Raw genomic sequence first — 24989 nt, 5'->3', positions numbered from 1 at the left:
GTATCACAGTAACCATTTGAGAGGGTTAGGAGGAGAGCTGTGGCTGACATCGTCTTAACATGGCTCTTCTCATTACAAACCACAAATGCCACACATGTTCTCATTGTGTTCTGAAGTATTAATGTGATGTATGAAAGAAATAAGAAGCTCTGGTTGACAGAAAGAGCACAGAAAACCAAGAGAAAAAAATCATTATCCAGTTTGGTTTCTCTGCTGCCAGATTGGCCAGTTACATAAGGGCTGAATAAACAGAGATGCCTGAAGCTGGCGTTTGCCCATGCGCAGGGTAATAAAGGCAGATCCTAACGAGGAGGCAGTGAACAGAGCCATGGAGAAAGAAATTCATAATTCATTCCTCGATTGGTTCGTGGAGAGCCAAGAGGGGCATCAGAAAGGTCCACATTATAATTACTTTACTGTTCCAGCTGCCAATAAGATGAATTTATATGTTGTACTTTATGGAAATAGAAAAAGTAAAAAAAAAAAAAAAAAAAAAAAAAAGATTGTGTAAGCTGACAGATAAGGAAAAGAGGGGCAAAGGGGGAATCAGGAAGACAGATTACATTTCTGCTTGTATGATTAAGATATAGAAATTTAATTCAATTTTATTTTGTAGCATTCTGAAGAAGAAATAGCTTTACAGAAATCTGGACAGACTAGCCGAGAAGCGATAGTGGCAAGGAAAACTCCCTGAGATGACCTGAAGTAACCTTCAAACCCATCTTCCTGGGTTCTGGGGGACACTGGACAGATAAATGATTTTGTTTCTACTGTGATCTGTATTCTTTAAAGTCAGAGAGAATGAAGCACATGATGAAAATATGTTATCTGTCTAAACATATTGTGAATAAGAGATGTGGCATGATCACAGAACTGCCATTATGATTACAGCAGCGATTCTTGGCTACAAGTCTACAGCATCCAGCTGAGATTATCCACTGAACAGAATTACAGAAACCAAAGGCTAAAAGCAGAAAAAAGAGACAGAGTGATAGCACAGCTCTGACTGCCTAAGCTGCACTTTCTTTTCTGGATATAATTCACTTAGCGATACATTTTATTACAGGCTTTGCGGCATTCCAAACTTAGCTTCGGATGAGCACTGACACCTATAAAAATTATCCTTTGCTTTCGGAGAGAGGAGTGAAATAACTAGCAGGCAGCTTTTTGGCACCTTGTCATAGCGTGAGAGACAAGCAGTGAGACAAGGTATCAGAAATTCACAAATAATTGCTCTTTATATGATTAATAACTTCTGTAATAACCTTCTGCATCATTCTTTCAATTACGTACGATATTTGCTGTGGCAGTAATACAATTTGTAACAATCAGTGCTGAGAGAGAGAGAGAGAGAGAGAGAGTAAGGTTTTTTACACTGGCAGATTTAGTTTGAAACAGAGCATGGTTTGCATAAAAATTGGTAATGGTGCAAGCTATATTGTAAATCAAGAAGTGCACCATGGTTCTGAACCTGAGACTAGGAGGTAGAGGAGGTGGTCTAGGTTTGGTTGTACTGGAACTGTGGAATCCTGTGAATGTAAATGTGAATGCAGCTTGTACTCAGGTTTACACTTAGTTAGTAACAACCTCATTGGTTTCCACAACACATGTGTACCATGAGTGGCAGAGGAACATTTTGGTGCACAGAAGAGGTGAGGTCATAATAACACCAAAATAATAATAAGTAATAATATATCGTGAGCAGTGCTTGTGTTCTCCATGCACATTTGTGATGCCATAAGATGAACACAAAATAGGGTTTGATAGATTCAAGTGAGACTGAAAACAGACTAATGCTGCAGGGGTGCTGGGAACAATCGCACTCTGATTCAGACCGCAGTAAAGGTGCCTGCTGTGAAAAAGCACCCAATTCTTCATTGCCAGAACATATAAACGGTTGTTTTAAATATAAACAGTGTAAACAGAAGTTCTTCTACACATTAAGGGGTTACTCTTCTCCAGAAAGGTCATTAAACTGAGGAAAGTGAGCTGACCAGCATCCAAGAGCACTCCTCCAATAAATTCATCATATGCTCCGAGCTGTTAAACAGCTCCAGTGTCGGAATATAAGAGTAACCCGATATTCCATGTTTCCATTATGCGTGGCTCGTGGCTCACCCCTAGCTGTGAGGGTGTATGTGCATTGCTTTTACAGTAATGGTGAGCAATTTACTCTGCAGCAATACAATAAACAATGGCACTGCAGTCACATTAGTCATGGAGCATCAGCCATGACACAAAAAAAGGGGGGGAAAAAAATTGCCAAAAATCTGTTTGGAAGACTAACTTGTATGCTGAGGTCTTAACAGTATTCAGAGAGACTTTGGGAAGATAAAAGATGAGGCAAGCTGCAGTATGAGAGGAGCAGTGCAGTGTATAAACACACTGGGCTGAGTAATGGAGCGCTGACATACAGTACGGTTAAACAATGTTAACATGGCTTACTAATCTTGATAAAACCCCACACCAACTTTCACACCGCTGTTTCCATTTGAACTCAGCAGATTTCTCAGCACACATCCAAACAACAGATGGAGAATCTCGGCTTGGTGTGATACTGTAAATACAAGCACAGTTCTTAAATATAATGGACTTTAAAGAGAGGCCAAAGCATGAGGAAAAAGTCCAGATGTCTTCTTTTGTCCACACCAATCGCCAATAAGTCAGGCAGTGAGAGCAACAGGTGGCTGAAAGTGACTTCGACCTCTTCCAAACACACACACACACACCTCTCCTCCAGCCATGTGGGTTTTCATGCTTTCCAGATTCAGCTCATAAAGGATCATTTGCTACAAGGAGGGGGAATTCGGAAATTTGAGTCCCCAGAAGTGAAGAACCACTGTTCTCGAGAAGAACCCTCCTGAGAAAGCAGCTTTAAATAGCTGGAATTGAGTTAGTTTATTTATGGGGCTTGGGGTGGCTTTTAATGTGCTTTTGCATACCACAAGAATTACAACTTTGGCAACCCAATATCACATATGTAATAAATATTATATATATATTATATATTATATATATATATATATATATATATATATATATATATATATATATATTTTATATTATATATATATATATATATATATATATATATATATATACACATTTTACTATTATAATATTGCCATTACTGAGGCAGTGTGGTGGCACAGCAGTTAGCTCTGCTGTCTCAAAGCTCCAGCGTCCCTACGTTTGATCATGTTCTCCTCATTTCCTCTCCATTTCGCCAGTCCCACCTCAGGTATGAATAAGTGTGTGAATATGTGTATGCGCACAAGATTGCAGGAAATGAAAGGAGTCTGATAAACTGCCTTAAATAATTGGCCAGATGAAGTGATCTCAGAAAGAACACTTTATGTGAACAATTGATCAGAAAATGACACAATATCCTCCTGCCTATGAATACCTGAGCTGAGTCTGCAGCATTTTAAACGCTTTCAGCACATCATGTCTCCCACTGAGCTCGAAAATCTTCATAAGACCTCTGACAGTTTTAGGGCTTCTGCATACATCATTCATCCAAATATGAAATTAAGGCCATTTTACTGTCATTCTATACAATACAGTGGATATAAAAAGTCCACACAGTACACACTGCTTAGATGCAAGTTTTTGTGCCATAAAGAGTGAAAGCAAAATAAATGACATCTCTTTTTCTATGTTTAATGTGATATTGTGAAAATATAAGAAAAAACAATATCCTGGTTACTTAAGTACTTAAACAAAAAATTACTACTTAACTTTTATCAATCAATCCATCAATTTAGAACATCAGGATTTGCAAATTGTGAAGGAATATCCAGTGTACAGACTTCAAGTCACTCAATTTTCCAATAGGGTTTAGGCTCTGACTGGGCTATTGCAAAATTTTTGATCTTCTGAAGTCATTCCATGGCTTGGATATGCGATTTGGGTTATTATCATGCTAAAAGCTTTTTCATCTTCAGCTGTTTGTACAAAAAATGGTTTACTGAAAGCTGTTCATGATTCTCCTCTGTCTTGACTAGAGCCCCAGTCCTAGCTGTGAAGCGTCAGCTCCATAACATGATTCTGCCACCACCATGCTTCACTGTGGGTATGATGTTCTTTGAGTAATAAGTGGTTTTGTCCAACATGCACTAATCATGCAATCTATTGCAAACACCTATACAGCTGCACCCTCACACACTTATCCATGCAACGAATTTGACAACTGAAGACTGGAAAAACACCAGGAGATTTTTTTCCCCTAATCTTCAACTGTCTATTTTGCTTGAGTCTGTACCCATGACAGCTTCAAATGCCTGTTCTTGGCTGGTCGTAATCCTGATTTAATCTTCTGCTGTCATAGCTCATCCACTTCAATGATTGATGTGTCTGAGATGCTTTTCTGCTCACCACAGTTATAAAGAGTTATTGTGTTATATCCTTACTGGCAGCTCAAACAAATGTGGCCATTTACCTCTGACCTATTTTATCAACAAGACTGAATCAATTTTGCACACACAGTTGTTTTTTTTTCCACACCATTCGGTGTAAAGTCTAGATGGTTGTCTGTGAAAATATTAGGATATCAGCAGTTTCTGAATTCACAAAGCAGCACATCAGGTACCAGTAACCAAGTCACACAGTAAACACTGGCATTTTCCTCCATTCCTCCATGATGTGAACATTAACTCAAGCTCTTGATCTGTATCTACATGATTTTATGCATTCTGCTGCTGCCATGTTGGCTGATTTGATAACTGCATGAACGTGCAGTAGTAGAGGTGTTCTTAATAAAGTGATTCCGCCTTGGTTCATCAGCCCATGTGGCATTTTGCCCACAAGTTGATTTCAGAAGGCTGGGATGAGACGTCCTGTTCTTTGTCATGTCACTGTGGTGCCCCATTTCCTGTTGATGCTGAACTTTATGATATTCCATTGTACAAGGAATGTTTTGGAAATTGTATATGCCAATTGCATGAGAGAGAGAGAGAGAGAGAGAGAGAGAGAGACATCTCAAACACCGCCTTTATCGGAGAATCTGTACACTGTACTGAACACAACTTAAACCTAACAGGTCAAGCTGATCTTTATTTGGGATTAATCACTTTGTTGACAGTTTTATGATAATTACTATTCACCATGAATCTGAATGTGATCAGTTAATTCTGAGGACAGCCACAGGCCCCAAATGGATGTGCACACTTGCAACACCAGGATATTAACATTTTTCTGTTTGGTTTTTGGTTATTATTATTTAATCAAATTGAACACTTGAGCAACACCGGCAAATGAAAAGAGAAAAAAGCGTTTGCATTTTTAAACTCAGTTTCTCTTAAATAACACATTAAAAATAAGATACTATAGTATATTTTTATGAGCTGTATTTCCCGTGATACACTGACTTAGTAATCGATCATGCTGATACATTTATAACTGTAATATTTAACAAAGAATTTCAACTACGATGATGAGATTCTGACTTCTCTCTTTTTACAACATGTCATTCCTACTTTTTAAAATTAAATTATGGCACAAAGTCCATCAATCCTAACTACATGAAATGCATCAATCCGCAATCCCAGACTGGCAGAATAACATGCATTCATTGCATTTTTAAAAATGAAATAGCAACCAAAAACAAATTACAATAAACTTTGAATGGATTTAATAAAGAAGAAGACAGATACACACAAACAATACACATATCAAAGAGATGCATACAGTATAATCAGCCTGACCAGGAACCATCATGATGCAGGATCCAGGGTGCAGGAGATGCTGAGCATGTGGTAATTAATTCTATATTAAATCATATTGACTTTAAATCATACAATAATATTAGCTTATAAGATCTATTATGAATCTTGTCTTTACATGCTGGTGAAAATTATTATTTAGATAATTTTGAATTCACTGCATGTATCCCCTGAGATGCAAGCCAGAAATGGTGAAGAAAAATGTCTGGGGCTGAAGCAAGCCTAAAGCTCCACTGTGCTAGCAGCAGCCTGCTCTATTAATACACATAACTCAAAATACACATACTCTCAATGTTGTGGAATACTGTTTTTCTTTATTTTTTAACCAAACATTTTAAAAACACTGACTTTGTTCATGCTTTGTTCATCATTGTATGCTAATGAGTGCTAAATCATCCATAAGTTATCATTGCACAGCTGAAAGGACACACACAAAACTCCACAAGAGTTCAAGTGCACATGCAGCTGCGAGTACAAAATAATCCATCGGCAAAAACACGTAAAAAGAACTCAGGTTTTTAGACTCAAAATGAACAAACAGGATAAAGCCTGAAAAACAGTAGAAATTATTTAAACACTACTATGCCAATAAAATAAATAAGAAATATATTATATATTAATAAAACTGAGCCCTAAATCTTCTATCAGCTGAGGCATTTATTTGTGCAGAAAAAAACACCATTTCTTTAGGCATAACTGAGTTATTAGTTTTATTTATTTTAAGGTTTTCTCTTAGCTCACTTTATCATCATTTTTCTCTAATTAAGAAGGAGAAGGGAGTAGAATAAAATAATTTTTTATTGACAGTATTTTGACATGTATACCACATTTCTGCTAAAAATGAACACATAAAACCGCTTGCATTGAGCTTGATACATGAGGCACTACATATCATTAATTTCCACGTGCTCAGCATCTCAATGGCTCTGGTCAGGCTGACTAAATGATCTCGGGTAACCTGAGCAAAGTTGTGTAACCCAGATACTCAAAACAAACAAAACATTGATGAATGAGAGCAGAACTGTGTGAAAACATTTACTCCTTTCTCCTACAAGAGAGAACGTTTTTTAATGGTTCACAGGGGCATGTAAACTTTTTATATCTACTGTATTTTTCGGCTAGAGAAATTATTAGAAAGTTCATACTCCCAGATCATTTCATACTTTAAAAAAATGTTCATTTTAAAGTGCACAACAGATTACGACTTCACATAAATAAACAAACTCAGACTGATACCTAAACAGACCTCACTACAAAATTCCATAAGCATGTATGGCAGTTATTAAAAATGCATTTCTGTGGAGATATTCAGCTTAGTGTTAGAGGGTCCCATTGGCAAAAAAAACCCAAAAAAAAAACAACTGGAGATTTATTGTTTTATTCTGAAAAATGACTCCTCAAGAATCCACAGAGAGGAAATTATAGAACAATGATAGCAGCAGCGCTCATAAATGATGCCTTTCTGGACCACATGGACTGTTTGGATAGCACTTAGCGGAGAAAGATAAACCATATGTATCCCATAATGCCCCTCAGCAGAGCCGAACGATATGTACAGTTACCCAGGCTTCAGTGGGTTGGCTTTACACGGTAGCGTAGTAAACAGCCTTTATCACATCATATTTGTATGCAGGAAAAATGATGCTTGGAAAAGTCCATTAAGTCAATCAATAGTCATTCTGCTTAAAGCATGAAAGGACACGGATACCAAACAAGCCAATGAGAGACATTAATAAAAGGTTCAGATTGATGAAATGCACTTCTTCTGCTTTTTAGCATCCAGCACTCTGTAGTGCTTCTTAGAAAACAATAGAGAACGAAAGAGAAGAAAATTCATCTAAAAGAACAAACTTCTAGTCCATTAATATCTAAACACTAGAAACAAAACTAATTAAAAGTATCTAAATATTAAATGTGTATCCAATACTGATTTCTTCAAGCACCTCGAGCCCAAAATAAAACAAATTTGTGAATGTACATCAGGCCACTGGGATATGTTTAGACTTCATTATTTTTTATTTGGGAGAAGAAAAAAAACCTGTGCAACAGTTCAGTAAGGAAAAGGAACAGATATAGAAAACAAACATTATTTGCAATGCTAATATGTAATGCACAATACAAATGAATGCTAATGTATTCCATATGCCACTTACAAAAACAAGGAGTAGCAAATACAATGTTTAATGGAAATCAGACTGAGGGTACGATTGTGCATGAATTACTGAAAGCTGCTTCCAGAGTCACACAGGGATTTAGGATACAAGTTTGGTATCTGTAGAGTGTGGTAAGAAAAAAAATATCCTAAATCACAACAATTAACTGCTCTTCATGGGGCAATAATTCTTGAAGTCAGTCATTAAAATTTACTGGTGAAAAAGGAGAGCAGGTCAGGGCACTTCAGTGTGTTACAGGTTTTATGAAGTGAAATTAGACTGGTCAGTGATGGTCTCCATGGGAGAAATAATGTACAGGTTGGTGTGTTAACATCTGAGTGCAATGAATCTTATATTTAAAAATAAATACACACTAGTTAACTCTGGTCACAACACCCTAAGTACACTCTTATGGCTTTTGAGGAAAGAGAGAGGAAAAAAAAATTTCACCCTCCATTTGAGCTGGAATCAAAATCAATTAAGTTCTTTTTTCCACTATGTTGATTTCTCCTTTCTTTAACAGTGACCACAAAATGTGGAAACACAGCCCAGGAGGAAGACTGCACAAGAATTAACCCTGAATGATCAGACTGGATGAATGATTGCCAACACTTCTTCACAGTGGTTCATATATTAGCTGTTAATTTTATGTGCAAGAACCAAAAACAGCAGCAACAGTAACATCTTATAAGTGCTGTATTCAGGGTTTCTCCTACGCTCACTTTATATAGCTTGAGATATCTGCCTCTTCTTTACTACTAACAATATGCTTGTAAATGAATGCTTCTAAACCACAAAGAGATAATCCCTAATAAAAGACTGGCTGTCATTATATTTTCAACACACAGCTCTATTTTTGACTGCACACAAACAGGATATTACAATTTTAATTACATATAAGAGTTTCAAACGATTAGAATCACGTGTATTTCTAGAAACAGCAGGTAGCAAGCGCAAGATAAACGAGTGACATTTTCACTGCTACACGCACACTTATTAACTGTGAATTAAAGTCTAATATGTGACCTCGTACTGAAGGGTTGCCAATCAATTATTCACACAGGCCACAAATGATACACACCAGGGAGGGACGAGGCTAACAAGGGAATCACAAGTCCCACTCCCCTCACCTATCAATCACTAGCTGCCAGGTGAAGTGACAGATGGAGAAGCTGAAACTGGGGAAATCTGCAGGGTCTGACGGAATCACTCCCAGAGTGCTGAAGGTTTGCGCCAACTAGCTGTGTAAAACATCCTGCATGGGATGTAGCCCTCACATGACAGGTCATGAAGGTCCTGGATAGACTAGCACTGTTCCATTTTAGACCTCAGGTCTGCTCTTTCCTGGACACACTTCAGTTTGCAACGTCTGCACTTCATGTTGCTGTTAGGCAGTCTTATCTACTCTTTTTTTTCCCATATCTAATACTTTCAGTATACTTCTAACTGTGTGTGCTGTTGTAACAGGTCAATTTCCACTCTGACTCTGGGATGAGAGTCAAAAATCGATCTTTCTCCAAAATATGTGAAGTCCACCAGCTGCAACTTTTTAAACTGCTACTCATGCTTTTACAGGGCAGCACTAACTGCCCTTACAGTGCTGCATACCCGAGCTCAAAGATGGCCAAGATTGGCTAGTGTCACTGTGATTGACGGTGAAGAGAGAGTAAGACATCCCTCCTGGCTAATTTAATAACACGGACTCGTCATGGTTTTTTGTTAAACAGCACTGAATATTTAGGTGTGATGATGTGGGACATGTCTGAGCTGGCATGAGAGACATATGCACTTGAAAACCCCTACCAAATGAAACCCAACAGGGTGACAGGGTGACTAACAGCAGCTCAAGAAGTTCAATGCCTGACAATAATTGCCTGACATTTTTCTTCCCAATTTTTTAAACAATATGCATCCTACACACTATAGCATTAATTATGCTGAATGTATATTAATGCCAGCATGTTGCCAGCATACCAACAAAGAGCAAAGCTGGAAACATACTGCTATTCACGTATGAATAATGCATTGGATTTGCATCAGAAGCTCCAGGCATTGAGTCAGTGCTATTGTAAATCATTTTATTTGCAAGCCTCACAGTTCAGGAAGAAAACAACTCCCACTGAAATGGTACCCCAGTGTCAGCGCATGAAAGATCTCTTCTTCTTCTTCTTTTCCCCCCCTTCTGAAATATTTTGTGACTTGCTGAAAAATGACATTATGCTACATGTTTTGTGAGTCACAGGCCATCAATAAGTTGCACGTTTCTAGCAAAAGTCTAAATCGTATCCCACACCTCTGATGACTCCAGCCAACACTCAGTAATAACTGTATACATCAGATTTGCAGCAGGGAAAGGGTTCAGCATAGATGCAATATAAAATATTGATTAGTCTCCTGGATAAGAGTGCAACACACATGAGTGCATGCACACACACAGGTTTTTCTTTCTTTCTTTTACATAATGATTATTGATTATTACACTAATTACCTACAGAAAGTGTGTTGCAGACTTTTTTTTTTTTTTTTTTTTTTTTACAATAAATGCTGTAAATACACCATATTTTTTGTTAGGACCGTAATGGTCTTTTCGATCCTTTGGACATTTCGTTTTTGTGAAAGGCTAAATACTTTACTCCCTCCATCCCTCCCTCCCTCACACACACACAAACACACACACACACTTGTTTTCACTGCCTGCCTCCCTCTTGCTTTCCATCAACGCAGAGGCGGAAAGTTAATTAACTGCCTGTAGGAGTGGCGTGGTCCAGTGACAGGCACAGGGGCGAGTGAGTCCTATTGCACACAGTGTTACAGTGATGAAGTAGCACTGCTTTCCCCACTCAGCTGCTCATCACCGGGCCGCCAAACACAAGCCGCCCACCCATACTCAACCGCTCATATATCAAACCACCCCGATGCTTGCCAAGAGCTGGGCAACAAGCCAATATGATATGAAACTTACACCAAGTCATTAAAGAGATCTGAGAGGAAGAGATGGGGACTTTTCTGAATTAACTTTTCCAATTGAATCCAAATGAATGTGGGTGAGCTTTTGGGGATGAGCGCACTGAGGAAGGTTTCAATGGCAATTATACATTTAACTCACACTATCAGCTGGTCTTCTTATTCTAAAAAGGGAAAAGTCATCTGCACTACTTTTGTACTGTCTTTTCTTTTTTTTATTTTTATTAAAACAATCCTGGAAATGATGACTGGATGATGGAGTGTGCATTTGTTCAATTATATTTTGAGTTGCATCCACAGCTCTCACTCACTTCTGGAAGACTAAAGAGTGAGCTTAGAAAGACATTCACACAAGAATGTAGACTCAGCAAACACTTGAGTAGGAACTCTACACTAACACTGGGTAGGGTCTGGGTCTCTCTTTACTCTCAAAACAGCTTCAATTTTTCTATGGCATGGATTCCACAAGGTGTTACAAACATTCCTTTGAGATTCTGGTTCATGTTGATATCATTGCATCACTCAATCCTGCAGATTTTTCAGGTGCACTTTGAGATGTGATGGAACAGGAGATCCACAGCATAAAAGGTTTTCTACTGGATTCAGGTCTGGTGACTGGGAAGATCACTGAACACCATTTTGAGAAAACTTTTGCTTTGTGACATGGGGCATTATCATCCTGGAAGTAGCCATTAGGGTAAATTGTGGTGAAGGGATGCACATGTTTAGCAACAATACTCACATCATTTGTGCCATTCAAGTGATGATTGATTCGTTACTAACCCAAAATGTCAAGAAATTTTCCCTGGATTCATGCTGTTGCTGCCCAATTTAGACTCTACCATCTGTGTATCTCAGCAGTAATCGTAATTCATCAAACTGGCTACATTTTCCAGTCTTTTGTCCAGTTTTGGTGAGTCTGTGCCCACTGCAGCCTCAGGTTTTTGTTCCTGGCTCATAGTTGTGGAACACAATGTGGTCTTCTGCTGTTGCAGTACAGCCACCTCAAATGTTCAAACATAGCTGCTCACCACAACTGTACAAAGTATCTGAGTTTCTGTAGTCTATTTGTCATCTTAAACCAGTCTGACCATTTTCAGCTGACCTCTCTCATCAACAAGGCTTTTCTTACCACAGAACTGTCGCCCACTGAATGTTTCTTTAGTGAACCATCCTAAGTAAACTCTAACTTCTAATGGTTGATGTGTTAGCTGAAACTGTTGGCCATATCTGCAAGATTTTATGCACTGCTGCCACACAGTTAGATAATTGCATGAGTGAGTAGGTGTACAGGTGTCCGATTTTGAGCAATTTTCCTTCAACTACTGATATGCAGATATCATGAACAAATAATGAGATGATGCACTCAAAACACCAAATACAGTGCTAAAAGTATTTGCCCCTTCCTGAAGTGAATGTTTTTGATTAACAGGTTTCAGGTCCACATACAAAGTGTAACACAAGACTAGGAGAACATGAGCAAATAGTAAGCAGAATTTAAATGATTGTTTCATTTATTGACAGAAAAAAATAAAAAATAAAATCAACACATGTATATCACCCATGTGAAAAAGTAATGGTCCTTTAAACTTTATAACTGGTTATGTTACCTTTAGCAACAACAACTGTAACCAAATTCTTAGTCTTTCAGATCAGTCTTTCACATCGCTGTGAAGGAAATCTAGCCCACTCTATTTTACATTACTGCTTTCATTCAGGGAAGATGTCTGAGCATGAATGCCTGTTTAAGGTCCTGACACAGCATCTCAACAGGGTTCAAGTCAGGGCTATAATTGAGCCACTCTAAGAACCTTCATTTTAATTCTTTTGAGCCATTCAGATATGAACTTGCTCTTGTGATTTGGATCTCTGTAATGCTGCATGGCCCAACTGTGCTTGAGCTTCAGATCACAGAATGATGACCAGATATTCTCCTTCATGATTTTCTGGGAGACAGCTGTCTCCAATTGGATGTCAAGTCATCCAATGCCCTGAAGCAGCAAATCCTCCACACACACCATCATACATCCACTGACTGTCGGTATGATATGCTAAGTCAGGGATCCCAGGGATCATCAAGGCGTTTTTTGTTGGCAAATATGAGATGATCCTCTTTATTAGCAGTGATTTTTACCTTTCATCTGTTCTCTGGATTCCATTTTTCCAGTCTCGATAACGGTGGAATCATGAATGCTGAACTTATCTGAGAAGAGCAAGGCCTGCAGTAACAGATATTTGTCTGCATTCATTTGGAACTTCTTGAATGAGTTCTCTGTGCACTCTTGAAGAAATTCTGGAGTTTTCTCTCTTCGGAGATTCATTTAGATGAGGTTGGCAAGCTGTTCTGCTTGTTGAGACCTTCACATTGCTGGAAAGATTCTATTTAAGTGATGTTTAGATTCAACAGGCTGATCGCAATCAATCCCAGCCGTGGGTAATCTAATTGAACTAAATTATCAATTAAATTGGTCTAATTGGCTGACTGAGTAACTAGGGGACCAGTTACTTTTTCCACACAAGGCAGTTGGTGTTGGACTTTTTTTTTTCCTTCCATAAAAGTGTGTTTTGTATTTACAATCAAGACATACATAAATAAATAAAAAAAATAAATAAAAAAAAAAAAAAATCAACAATCAAGTGTGAGTAATATGCAAAAACAGAAGCTATCAGGAATGGGAAAATGTTTTTACAGCCCTGTATACAGTCATGGAGAGACTAACCAAGTCATTTAATTGAAAAATCATCAGACTACCAAGCCTTTCATTCATACATTCATTCAGGATTTTATCTTGGGTGGAATTTTTGATATGTAGTATAAATAAACGTAATGTGAGCTAAAATGCTAAGGTAACAATCCACGGTACAGAATGTATGTACATATCAGAGAGCAATAGATATCCATTTCTGAAGCAATAAATCATAGTGGCTTTCATTTAGTACATACTCTACCGTAAGAATGAGGTCTGTGAAATCACTAAAAGTGCATATTTGCTAGTGATCTGGAAGAATTTATTTCAAGACCAAATGCTACTATTGATCGTGTGGCCTGTGAGTAGAATACTGATAAGCTAAAATGTGCTTGCTCTAATTAAAAAGTGCTCATTAAAGCCTGCATGTTGCAAAGTTTATGCTAATGCAAAACAAGGTTGGATGCCTATACTAGCAAAGTCCTTTAACTTAAATACGTGTCTTGCCTTATTCAAGATGCGTTTTTCATTACCTAATGAAAGGACAAATACCACCATAAAGTGTCATTAAAAAAAGACTATTATGAGAATGTGGGCTGTCTTCTAAAGTAGTAATTGTGTCCATCCTCTCAAATGATATTTTCTTAGAAGTCTTTCTTGGTCTACACCTTATTAATGGCAGCGGCTAATATGGTCCACTGGGTAGTCTCGGCATCATTGCTTGCTTCCGAACACCGCCTGCATTCCTCTAGATATTTATCCGTCTATACATTGTGCCCTCAGTAATAAAGCTTCTATTAAACATGCTGATATGATCAACATACAGATAGCTTTCAATCATCTATCCACTACCTCCTAGAAGCATTCCTGTTTCCTACATCCCTGGCTATATCCCCCTCATGGCTCAATCAAATCCCTTCAGTCAGAAACAGGGATTTCAATCTCTAAAGCCTCTGAAGATTAAGTCCACAGCCCCAGGGACCCATGATCACTGTTTGTACTCATGCTCAAAGCCTGCCGTAACTGCCACTTCCTGCGGTCAGCAGTAGTTAGCATGCAGGGAAGGCCTGGAGTCTACAGTAATCAGTAGAATTAGCAGACCGCATGTTGTAAGTAAGGAATAAGACACAACAGACCATGCTGTTATATAAAAATAATCTATGTTGGGGTAGTGATTTGGTCCTGCACAAGGTGCACTAATTTCTGCAGTGACTTGCAAGTGATTACAGTTTTTTTTTTTGTCTAATTACAGTTACATTTAATGTTATGGAATGTCATTGAGACAAGTTAGTTCCCTTAAGTCATAGCAGCTGTTTCCTCTAGTCAGTTCTCCCCCTTGAGACAAGAAAAAATGACTCAGAACCTGGAAATCTTCTCTCTCCTGAAGACTCTCCTGTAGTGGAAAACTTACTTAGCATTATATTCCTTTTTAACATTTAGATTTTGGAGTCTCCTTCCAAAATCTAAATGTTACATAAATGTCTCCTAATAGAAAGCTTCACTACTTACATCAACAATGAAACATTTCTTAGTTAAACACCTGTTAAAAAACATTTTATTATTATCCTTAGATTATGGTGGAGCTTCTACAATACGTACATCAGAACAATAACAATCAGAACAAGTGCGTTCATAGAAATAATTTCTGTTACAGGCAGAACTACTGCAAGAGCCATGCTGTTACAGAAAATTAAACCAGGCTTTAGATTTGAACATTCAAGTGCCCTGTGGTGCAAGTAAAATTAGCACACAAGTAACACTGTCATAGTACCAGTGGGATTATTGCTCAGGGTCTCTGGAATAAAATAAAGTCAGATTTCTAAAGCACAGTGCAATTGTGGACATGGTGAAACTGTATCGATATTTTAATTCTGCTTAATGTTTTAGTTTTTAATACTGTTTATTGCATATGTGTAAATAAGACACGGACATAATCTGATCATTTAACAGATAATGAAACAGATCATTTTTATAAAAAGGCGTTATTGTCATTTAATCCACCACCGTGTATTTGTTTTACTATGGGGTCAAAATGCCCCAAACTAACAAATTCAGTAATGAAGGGATGTGTAGCAGATTCATTAAAAGTGGATTAGTTTGTTTTAATTTTTAGCAGAGAAAACAAGACAAGAATATAAAGTTTCATGCTGAAAATACATTTTTAGAAACATTGTAGTATGTATGTAGTATACTCTAAACCATTGGGCATTTTGACAAAAAAATAGAACAAGGATTTACTGATCATCTTCTCATTTGTAACTCTAGTCTCTGTGGATCCATGAGAACAGGAATCGAGGTGAGAGTTTACCTATGACAGTCAATACACCTGTATGTTCACACAGAGATGCATTTCTGCTCTAATAAAATCAGCAGTAACTCAATCAATTTTCACAAACATTGCTCTACAGACATTATATGTTGCTTCATATTACAGTTGACAGAACTGTAAATACAGACACTGCTGATAATCTAATTGAGACTAACTGCTGAAACAGCAAAGCAGTGGGCAATGGAAACATGTCAAAGTGACAAGTATCATGAAAGAAGACTAAAATTTAAAGATTAAAAATAAAAAAGACAGATGCCTACAGCTAGTTTTGCTCCATGTTAAACAGCCTTACTTGACAAACCAAGTAAATGGTTCTCAAACACAACTACACATCCAAACCTCAAAGTAATATTACTGAGCTTCACATGCACTGCCAAATATTGAGAACATTACAGCCAAAACCTTAATTTAATACATTTTCATGAAACATCCATCTAACGTACCATCCATGGCGTATCAAGAAAGTCAATGCAAATCAATTACTATAGCAGTATTACAAAATACAAAAGGATGCTGATCTAGTTAAAGCAAAAAGAATGACAGACCCAATGAGAACATCATGTGCAGTTTTCATAATGCACACTTCCTGCACAATACAGTAATCCCCTGCTATATCGCGGTTCATATATCGCGGTCCCGATATATCGTGGATTTTTATTTGAAACATAACTAATTTTTTGGTGGATTTTATCCGCAAACCTTATAATGAATTGTTTTTATGTTAAAATAAGGCCATGTATTAATAAAAATATAATTATTAATTACAAAATATAAACATTAATTGAAATGAAGTAAAATGTTAATAATATATCAAATACTGTACAGCGTAGCGTTGTTTAGGAAAGCACGGTGTGGGGATGTTGAAAATCAAACGAGTCTGGCCAATCGGAATGCCCCATTCATTTAATCATGGTTGTGATTGGCTGCTGGCTATGTGTGCAGTTGGGGAAAGGGAAGCAGAATTCTCCAGCATCCCAGTTTTTTGCGTGTCACTGTCCCAAGTGTTTGGTTTTGTTCTGTGTACTGTGTATTTTTATGGTTTTTCTGCAAGGCCTATTATGTCGCCCAGACGCTCTGCACCTTCTAAGGCTTCTGGCAAGGAACATGCATACATACAGTACTCACTATAAATGTGATATTTCTATGAATTTACCCAAATTTCACTCGCTATATGCTGTTTTCTGTTTGTGTTTAGAGAGTGTGGGAGGGTCATTTATGGCTTAAACAATTAAAAAAAAGCATTTGGGGGTGGGGTCTGTGTATCTCAGATTTTCGTTTATTGTGGGTGGTTTTGGAATGTAACCCCCGCGATAAACGGGGGATTACTGTATAGTATAAATACTGTACCTTACACTGCTTCCATTTAGATATCACATGCCTATTCTAGGTGCTTTTGGCAGTGGACAGGGGCCACTATGAACACTTTGACTGGTCTGCAGCTACACAGCCCCATACATGGCAAGCTGCAATACACTGTGTTTAATGATAGCTAGCATTAACCTTTTCAGCAATTTGTGTTACAGTAGATCTTCTGTGTGACATCTAGCCTCCACTCCCAATAAGCATTTATAAGCCTTGGGAGACCATGAATCTGTTTCCGGCTCACCAGGTGGTTGTTGGGTATGGGGGTATAGACACATTTTGATCCCAGGGACCATATCCCATATCAATTCCATTCTCACGAGCGTAATGCAATTACCGTGCAGTGTAAACTGGGAATGACCGGCTACCACATGTTCGTTATTTCCCAGTTACTGCAGCATTAGCATTCATTTTAAAGTTCAGCCCTATTTCAGCTTTTACAGCAGACTTAAAAAATTATTTTTTTAAATTATTTTGTCCTCACTTCAGGTGACATCTACGGAAATCCCCTGTCCACATCCCAGTACAGCTCTCTATAGTAGAGTGTCAATAGCTCCCCCTTGTGCCTGCTAAAAGTGAGTTATAAGACAGTTCCTTAATAAAATGGGAAAGAGAGACTACCCCATCAGCAGGGCCACACTGGTGAAAGCATCCAGAGCCCATAATACAGTGCACATCAGTTATTGACACAGCTGTCTCGTGAAAACAAGAAACAGTGAGGAATCAGTGCAGTGCCTACTAAATTAAGATGCAGCAGAGGCAGAAAATTTGTATGAAAGGTAGAACATAGTATCTGTGTGTTGACAGTGAACATAAGCGAATAGAAAACCTTTCCATTTACCCAAAAGATGCTGACTTCCATTTGCGACAGGGGTAACTTCTTCGACAGAGAGGAGTTATGTAGGAGCCTTGGTTATCTGTGACTTCAGGGGGCAAAGAAGTGTGTCGTCTTTGAAGAAAAAAAACAAAGAAAGGAAAGACATTTTCAGACTTTTTTTTTTTTTGCATGCTCACATTTCATAAAAAAAGTGCACCTTCAATTGATTTAAAGAACGTATAGCAGAAATGGGAGGCACTGAACATGAAGATGATGACGGCAAGAGACCGCTGTGAGATTTCAATCTCGGATGTGATATAATGCTGCACAATAGACATAAAATGCTTTTGAGCTTCAAATCATCCTCAAATTGCAAAGGCACACTTCTTTAACTCGAGAGAATATGCATTAGAACAAGTGCTGACTGTCGCATTACTGAGCTTAGAATCAATCATTACGTTCAGCTTGCACACTTGGCATCTCAAGAACTGCAAATCAAGGCTGGGACCTTTGGAATGCGCATAATCATAATTGGCTGAAGCAGCTCTCATCTTCCTGCCGCCTCAAAGAGTAGGAGATAAAAGGAAGGGGAGAGGGAGCAGATACAGATGGATGGAAGCAGCACATGCACAGATAAGGGTAGATTTTGATGAGCAGACATGTGGAATTGTGGGGCGGAAAAGAAAAGGTGACAGCTGGAAGTGGGTCAAGCAGTCGCTGAGCGTCCCACGGGTAACAGGAAGATGACTAAAACTAGACAACTCCCCTGTGCTGCTCTGACACACCAGAAAAACAACTGGTTTACATGCCAAAGTGAAGAAATTAGTTGTCAAGAATCCTGCTATAGTGGCATTCTGCCTTGAGAGCCAACAATTGCTTACAGTCGCTAGTGCACAGTTCTAAAATAAAAATCTTTCTCCAATTGATAACTGCCTAATCTATTGATAATAAATAAATTTTAATATTTTTTTGTAATATTCCAAACCATATTAATTCAGTAAAGGTAGAGCACTTTTTTTTTTAGATTTAGCCATGCCCTAAAGAGTAACACGTACATAATCACACATTCAGCTTTTACATTCTACAAATCAGATGTACAAACATTAACACCGGGTCAGACACCAGTGAGATCTACTGCCTCTTTTAGCTTTTACTGCAGCTTAAAGAAATCCTGTAGCAGTGACGTGTCTTTCCCAAACCACTCCAAGGTTTAATCATGAATGCTCCAAGTAGACTCTCATCCAAAGAGCCATTTAAAAATTTATTCTTTTTTAATAATAATAATAATAATAATAATAATAATAATAATAATAATAATAATATGAAGAAGAAGACAAATAAGAATAAAAATAATTAGTTGATATTATTATTATTATTATTTTATTGTTGATTATTGTGATTGTTCCAGAAATTCATCAATATTCTGTATTCACAATCATTCAACATTGTAAATCACTGATCTGGTGCAATTTAAAGTCAGGTATAGTAAAAATGTTATAGTAAAGACATGCTTGTCTCACATCGGATCCATTGTAGGAGTCCACACCTCACATTCTGCAGTCCACACCTCACATTCTGCATGTGCAAGGTTGAGGGGATCATGGTTTTTACACCAAACTGAGCTAGTTTTGGAATGGTGTGGGTAAATAAGCAAGTCTGCAGGTGGCAACTTTTTTACGGTCCATATCCACCAAGATGTTGTTTTAAGGCCAATAAAGAGATTAATTCTCATTTATTTTCACAAAAACTGCCGATAACAAACAAAAGGAAAGCGTGACTACAGACAGTATGAGACAAAGACTATGAGACAAAGAACAATTTCTGTTTTAAGATATATTGTAAAGATTAGGAGAGGGAAAACCGGTTATTGAGTAGACAATGGCTAATGATATAAATGCCTATTGCAAATCAGACCATGGTAAACTTCAGTGCAAAGACAAATGTGCCTCCTTTTTCCAATATTTCTAGGATAGTTTCAGTTCTTTTTCTTTGATGTTTAAGATGTAGTTGTGCTGGAGATGTTGCTAAGACCTGGCAACCCTTCACACACATTACCAGCACAACAGTGCACTTGGTTTTAAATCAAGAAAATTAATGTACAGCTGTGTCAATTAAACATGACGGATGAGGAGAGCTGAAACCGGGCCAGCTGCAATTACAACAAAGCTCAATAAACACATGACATGTGATAGCAATGACAAACAGCATCTTTTTCTTCCAGATACCCATGAATATCAGAAATGCTTTCTATGCACACAGCTTGCATCCTTAAATTGTTCTAGGATTTGTTTGTCAGTTGAGCTCACAGGGTATAGAAAGTGTGATTTCAGTGGATTTCTATGGCATGTCTATGGAGTACTCACTGTTTGTGCTACACACCAAAGACATTTGGGTTTGAGATCAAACGATGGATATGAAATGAAAGTTTAGGATTTCAGATATTGTAGGCATAATTTTAGCTGAGAAAAAACACAGGAAGAGATAAGTCTTGAAATAAAATAAAGTAAATAACATTTATGATTAGGTTAAGGTCTGGTGATTGATTTGGCCAGCCTAAAACCATTCACTTCTTCTTTTCCGTTGATAAGTCCTTTATTGTGTTAGCAGTGTGTTTTGGGTCACTGTCAAGTTGACATTTCTCAAGAATTTAGAATAGTGAGTCTGTTTCAGAAGCAGCTGTACAAGCCCAAGCCATAACACTACCAGCACCATGTTTAAATGATGACCTTGTATATTAAGATCATTTCTTTCTCCACACTTTGGCCTTTTTCCATCACTTTGGTTGAAGTTTATCTTGGTTCCAGAACTTTCTCTGTATTATTCTGTGAATTCCAATGTGGTCTTTTGATTCTTACTGCTGAGTGGTGTGCATCTTGGGGTATGGCCTCTATATTTTTGCTCTCAAAGCAGCTTCTTCAAGCAGTGGACTTTGGTACTTTCTCCCCTGTCCTGTGGAGGTTATTGATGATTTCTGCGGTTTTTTTTTTGTTTTTTTTTTTTACAGCTCTTACAATGTTTCTGTCATCAACTGCTGTTGTTTTTCTTGGCTGACCTGTTCGGTGTCTGTTGCTCAGTACAAGATTGCTTCAAAATGGCTTGCTTTTCTAGCATTGTGAGTTTATACTTTTAACAACAAATGCAGTCTTTACAGGCAAAACTGAAGGCTACAACCAAGAGTAGATGTTCAGAGCTATTTATTGGTTAATCACAGGGCCCACACCTGGGAAACAGGAAACACTGTCAGTCACATGATCATTTCGATTGCCTAAACTGTTCTGATACAAAATCTGCTCTGTTCTTTGTCATTTCAGACATCTACACAAACACCAGGGAAAAAAAATCAGAAACTCTAAACTCTCTTATGTTCATCTTTTGATCTGAAACCCAAACGTCTTCAGTCTACTAAAGCTAAATCAATCAAATTGGCCTTGTCATTCCAATATTTCCCTATTATATATATATATATATATATATATATATATCTCAAGACAAGACAACATCAGTTTCTCAACTGGTATGAATGGTATGATTGTGTGACATTCATAAGCACAACATTGTTGTTTGTATATATGTAGCAGTGTCTCTAACATGCAGTGACTTTTTAAACATACCAGTGCTGAAAAGGAACAATGCAGAGTCCATATACTGTATAGCTCTGGAAAAAAAAATAAGAGACCACTGCCCAATCTCCAGATTTGAACCCTATTGAAATCTCTGGAATGTCATCAAGAGGAAGATGGATGGTCACAAACCAACAAGCAAAGCTGAGCTTTTTGCTTTTTTGCAAAAAGAGTGGTATAAAAAGTTACAGCAATGTGAAAAACTGGTGGAGTGCATGGAGCCAAAACGCATGCAAATCGGGGTGATTTCTTAATGTTATTTAGCAAAAGCATTAACACAATTTGTTTACAAATGATTTACATTTTGTTTTATTTGAGTTATTAAAGCTCTGCAAACACTGCATGATCTTGGGTTATTTTGATGTGTTGTCATTTCCTTTAAATATACACTCTAACTAACAATCGTTATATTTTGAATTTGGGAGAAATATTGTCATACGTTCACAAAAAATGAAACAAAACTGTTCATCTCACCAATACATGCACCTGGAAGAAAAAAACATAAGAAACTGATTTTGAAACTGATATTTTGCAGTGGTCTCTTATTTTTTTCAGAGCTGTATAATTACATGAACAAGGTAGAAACTGTAGCATGCTGTAACAGTAAGCTAGAAAGTTGACCACACTGTTTAAGCACAGCTGGTGCAGGAGAGCAAGCAGCAATCTTTATCAGTTTCAAACTACCATTAACTTGTTAGATTTGACAATTTGTGGCAGGCCTCAACCTGGAAAATCAAGAGGACTGGAGAACTGACGGGTGAAGGGTGAAGGGGTTGGGGCTTCCAGGGTTCAGTCAATATTAGAGAGTTAAAAGTACCTGTCTGACTGCCAATCATTCCAGCTGTCGACTGGCTTATGATGACTTGTTAATCACCGGACACAGCTTTAACAGAAATGTACAGTGGGGGATCTGGGAATTGGTGGTCTCAGAGGCGTGACACAACCTAACTAGGTATGGCTCAATCTAGGCTTATTCTGTTAATTATTCTTCATTAAGCAGTTAATATCTCTTTCAAAACAAACCAAAAATATGTTAAAACATGTAAATTAATCTACTCGTAACTGATACTTGAATGCTGGTGTTGTCAAAACAGAATAAAGCTGAAGTGCACTGCTGCTCTTTCTCCTGCCAGTATTGCATATGGAAATGCAACTGAAATGAGTGCAGTGTGGGTTGTGTGAAGGCTTGATTGCGAGACATGGTTCAGTGCTCACATAATGTGTCTGGTGTTAATTTGGGGGTGGGAGGTGGCGTCGGGGGGACAAAAAAACCCCCAAAAAACTTTGCATACACCTGTATGTAAATGAATTTGACTGATTTAGCAATGGGTCATCAATTGCACACATCTGCACTTCATTCATAAAAGTCAGACTGTATTCATATCATTATCAAATTCATCCCAATCATTCTGTATCTGTTTTCACAAAGTATTTTTTTTATTATATATTTTGATTGTAATTCAATTCTTAGTCGATTTTTTATGAAACAGTCAAAAAAAAAAAAAATTACACCATGTCGTACTGTGTATGATATTGTATGTGATCAACGGAATTTGAATCTGAATGTACACTAGTTCTTTTTCATTCATATTAATAGGTTTTAAATATTGTGTTATTTTATTGATCGGAAGGTAATATAAGTGACCAGTAAATGTTTAAAGACAAACATCTTGTTTAAAGACAGAATTAAAAGACTTCTCATTTGGAAGTTAAAGGACTCGCCTCTTACTGGTGAGCTGAAGCCAATTGCTCTGACTCAATGAACTGAGACAGAATTCCCATTACTAAGATGTAAAATTAAATCTCATGTTATTATCAGTACCTGCAAGGCTTCACATAAAACTAGAACATTGTCAAAGAGGGAGTTGTAAAAAGTTATAACAGCATTCTGGCACCTTGATCCTAATCCAAATAGCATAAAAGCATTGATTACAGATGATGAAATAAGATGATGTATAAGAAAACTGAAGGCATAGACCATTTTAAGCTTAAGGCTACATCACACTACAATGCTGAGAGACACTCAAATGTACTTGTATTTTATTCCAGATTTACATTATAGCGACACTTTGGACTTCAGCGGGACCTCTATGGAATTCAAACAAGCTGCTTTAGTTTTTGCTCATCACTCTACTGCAACAAACATTATTAAACAATAAAAATTATTTTCATTGAGAACACCCCATTCTCATAATTACTCTAACCCTCCCTTTAATGCATCAACACATCACACTGCAAGACCAAATGATCAAAATGCGCAGTCCTCCTTTCTATTCCTGCTTATTGAATTATTCATAAGCAAATGCTAATGCAAATGCTATTCCTCTTCACTAGGAAAGTATCCAGCACTTTGTCCAATGAATTATTAAAAATGTTGTAGTTTAAATCCATTTCAAGCTTTGGATCTGTGGTGAAATTGCATATAATAAGCTAATATGCCCTACTTGGTAATTAACATTAACATTATTCCAAGTTAATAATCAGAAATTTGGTTCACAGAGCAGCAAAAAGTGAACAAGCAGTGTTTAACAATCCTGCTCGTCACTGATGATACCATACAGTGAGGTTTAGTCTTTTTGAGCGTCGTCTCTTGCCTTAAACTTCCTCCCAGAAAACATTCCAATTACACAATAGCTGTAACCAAACCATCTCACCATCACCAGTCTGTAAGGTTTAACACGCACCAAGAAGCAGTGATTAAACCATGATTAAGAATTTCATGACTAACTAAACATAAAATTGATTGTATAAGATCCTAAAAAGGAAACTGAAATGGCAAAATAAGTAAAGCCTTGCTAACATACACTAAGTGGACATTAATTCATCAAAAATGACCTTTTAGTGTTTTAACAGAGTCGTACTGGCAGACCAAGTACTTCAAAATTGATTAATCAAACAGAGACTGATAAAAGGCTAGCCAGCTTTGCTAACACACAGCCTTTAATGGAACAGGATGATTACTCTATCCCTCTTCTTTTAAATGTCCAATCTGACACGGGTGATGCAAGTCCACCTTGGAAGGCAGTTCGACGGGGTGAATGACCCAGAGAGCAGCAGCTAAATTCTCATTACTTGTGGGCCTCTGCTTCCACCACCCTGCACTGATTTATGGGACCTCTGTAGCAATAGTATCCCATAGCTCTGGAAGAAAAAGTGGCCTCTAAATAATAACTGTAACACCTGAAAGAAAAACAAAAAACCTGTCATTATTTTCTGCAGTGGCATTCAGTCTTATTGATCACATGATGCTTGAGCTCTGGGCTGAGTGTCTCAGTTCTAGCTTGCACCCATGCCTCAATACAATTCCCCTGCAGTTACACTTTCACACAGAAAC

At 37.6% G+C, this 24989-nt stretch overlaps 1 protein-coding gene across 5 annotated transcripts in view; it reads right to left on the bottom strand.

Annotated features, from left to right (window-relative positions):
* Positions 1 to 24989, bottom strand: part of iqsec1b (IQ motif and Sec7 domain ArfGEF 1b) — a 193301-nt gene that overhangs the window by 101191 nt on the left and 67121 nt on the right. For 4 of the 5 annotated variants that reach the window (XM_058373374.1, XM_058373376.1, XM_058373375.1 and 1 more), the window contains one exon: positions 18060 to 18167. The exons of the other annotated variant lie outside the window; for it this stretch is intronic. In XM_058373374.1, coding sequence (XP_058229357.1) covers positions 18060 to 18167 — 108 coding nt within the window. The remainder of the gene's footprint in view (positions 1 to 18059; positions 18168 to 24989) is intronic. 5 annotated transcript variants of the gene reach the window in all.

The sequence above is a fragment of the Hemibagrus wyckioides genome, linkage group LG21 (assembly GCF_019097595.1).
Source record: "Hemibagrus wyckioides isolate EC202008001 linkage group LG21, SWU_Hwy_1.0, whole genome shotgun sequence".
NCBI lineage: Eukaryota > Metazoa > Chordata > Actinopteri > Siluriformes > Bagridae > Hemibagrus > Hemibagrus wyckioides.
Note: the sequence above shows the minus strand (reverse complement) of the source record. Positions and strands in the feature narration are given on the sequence as shown.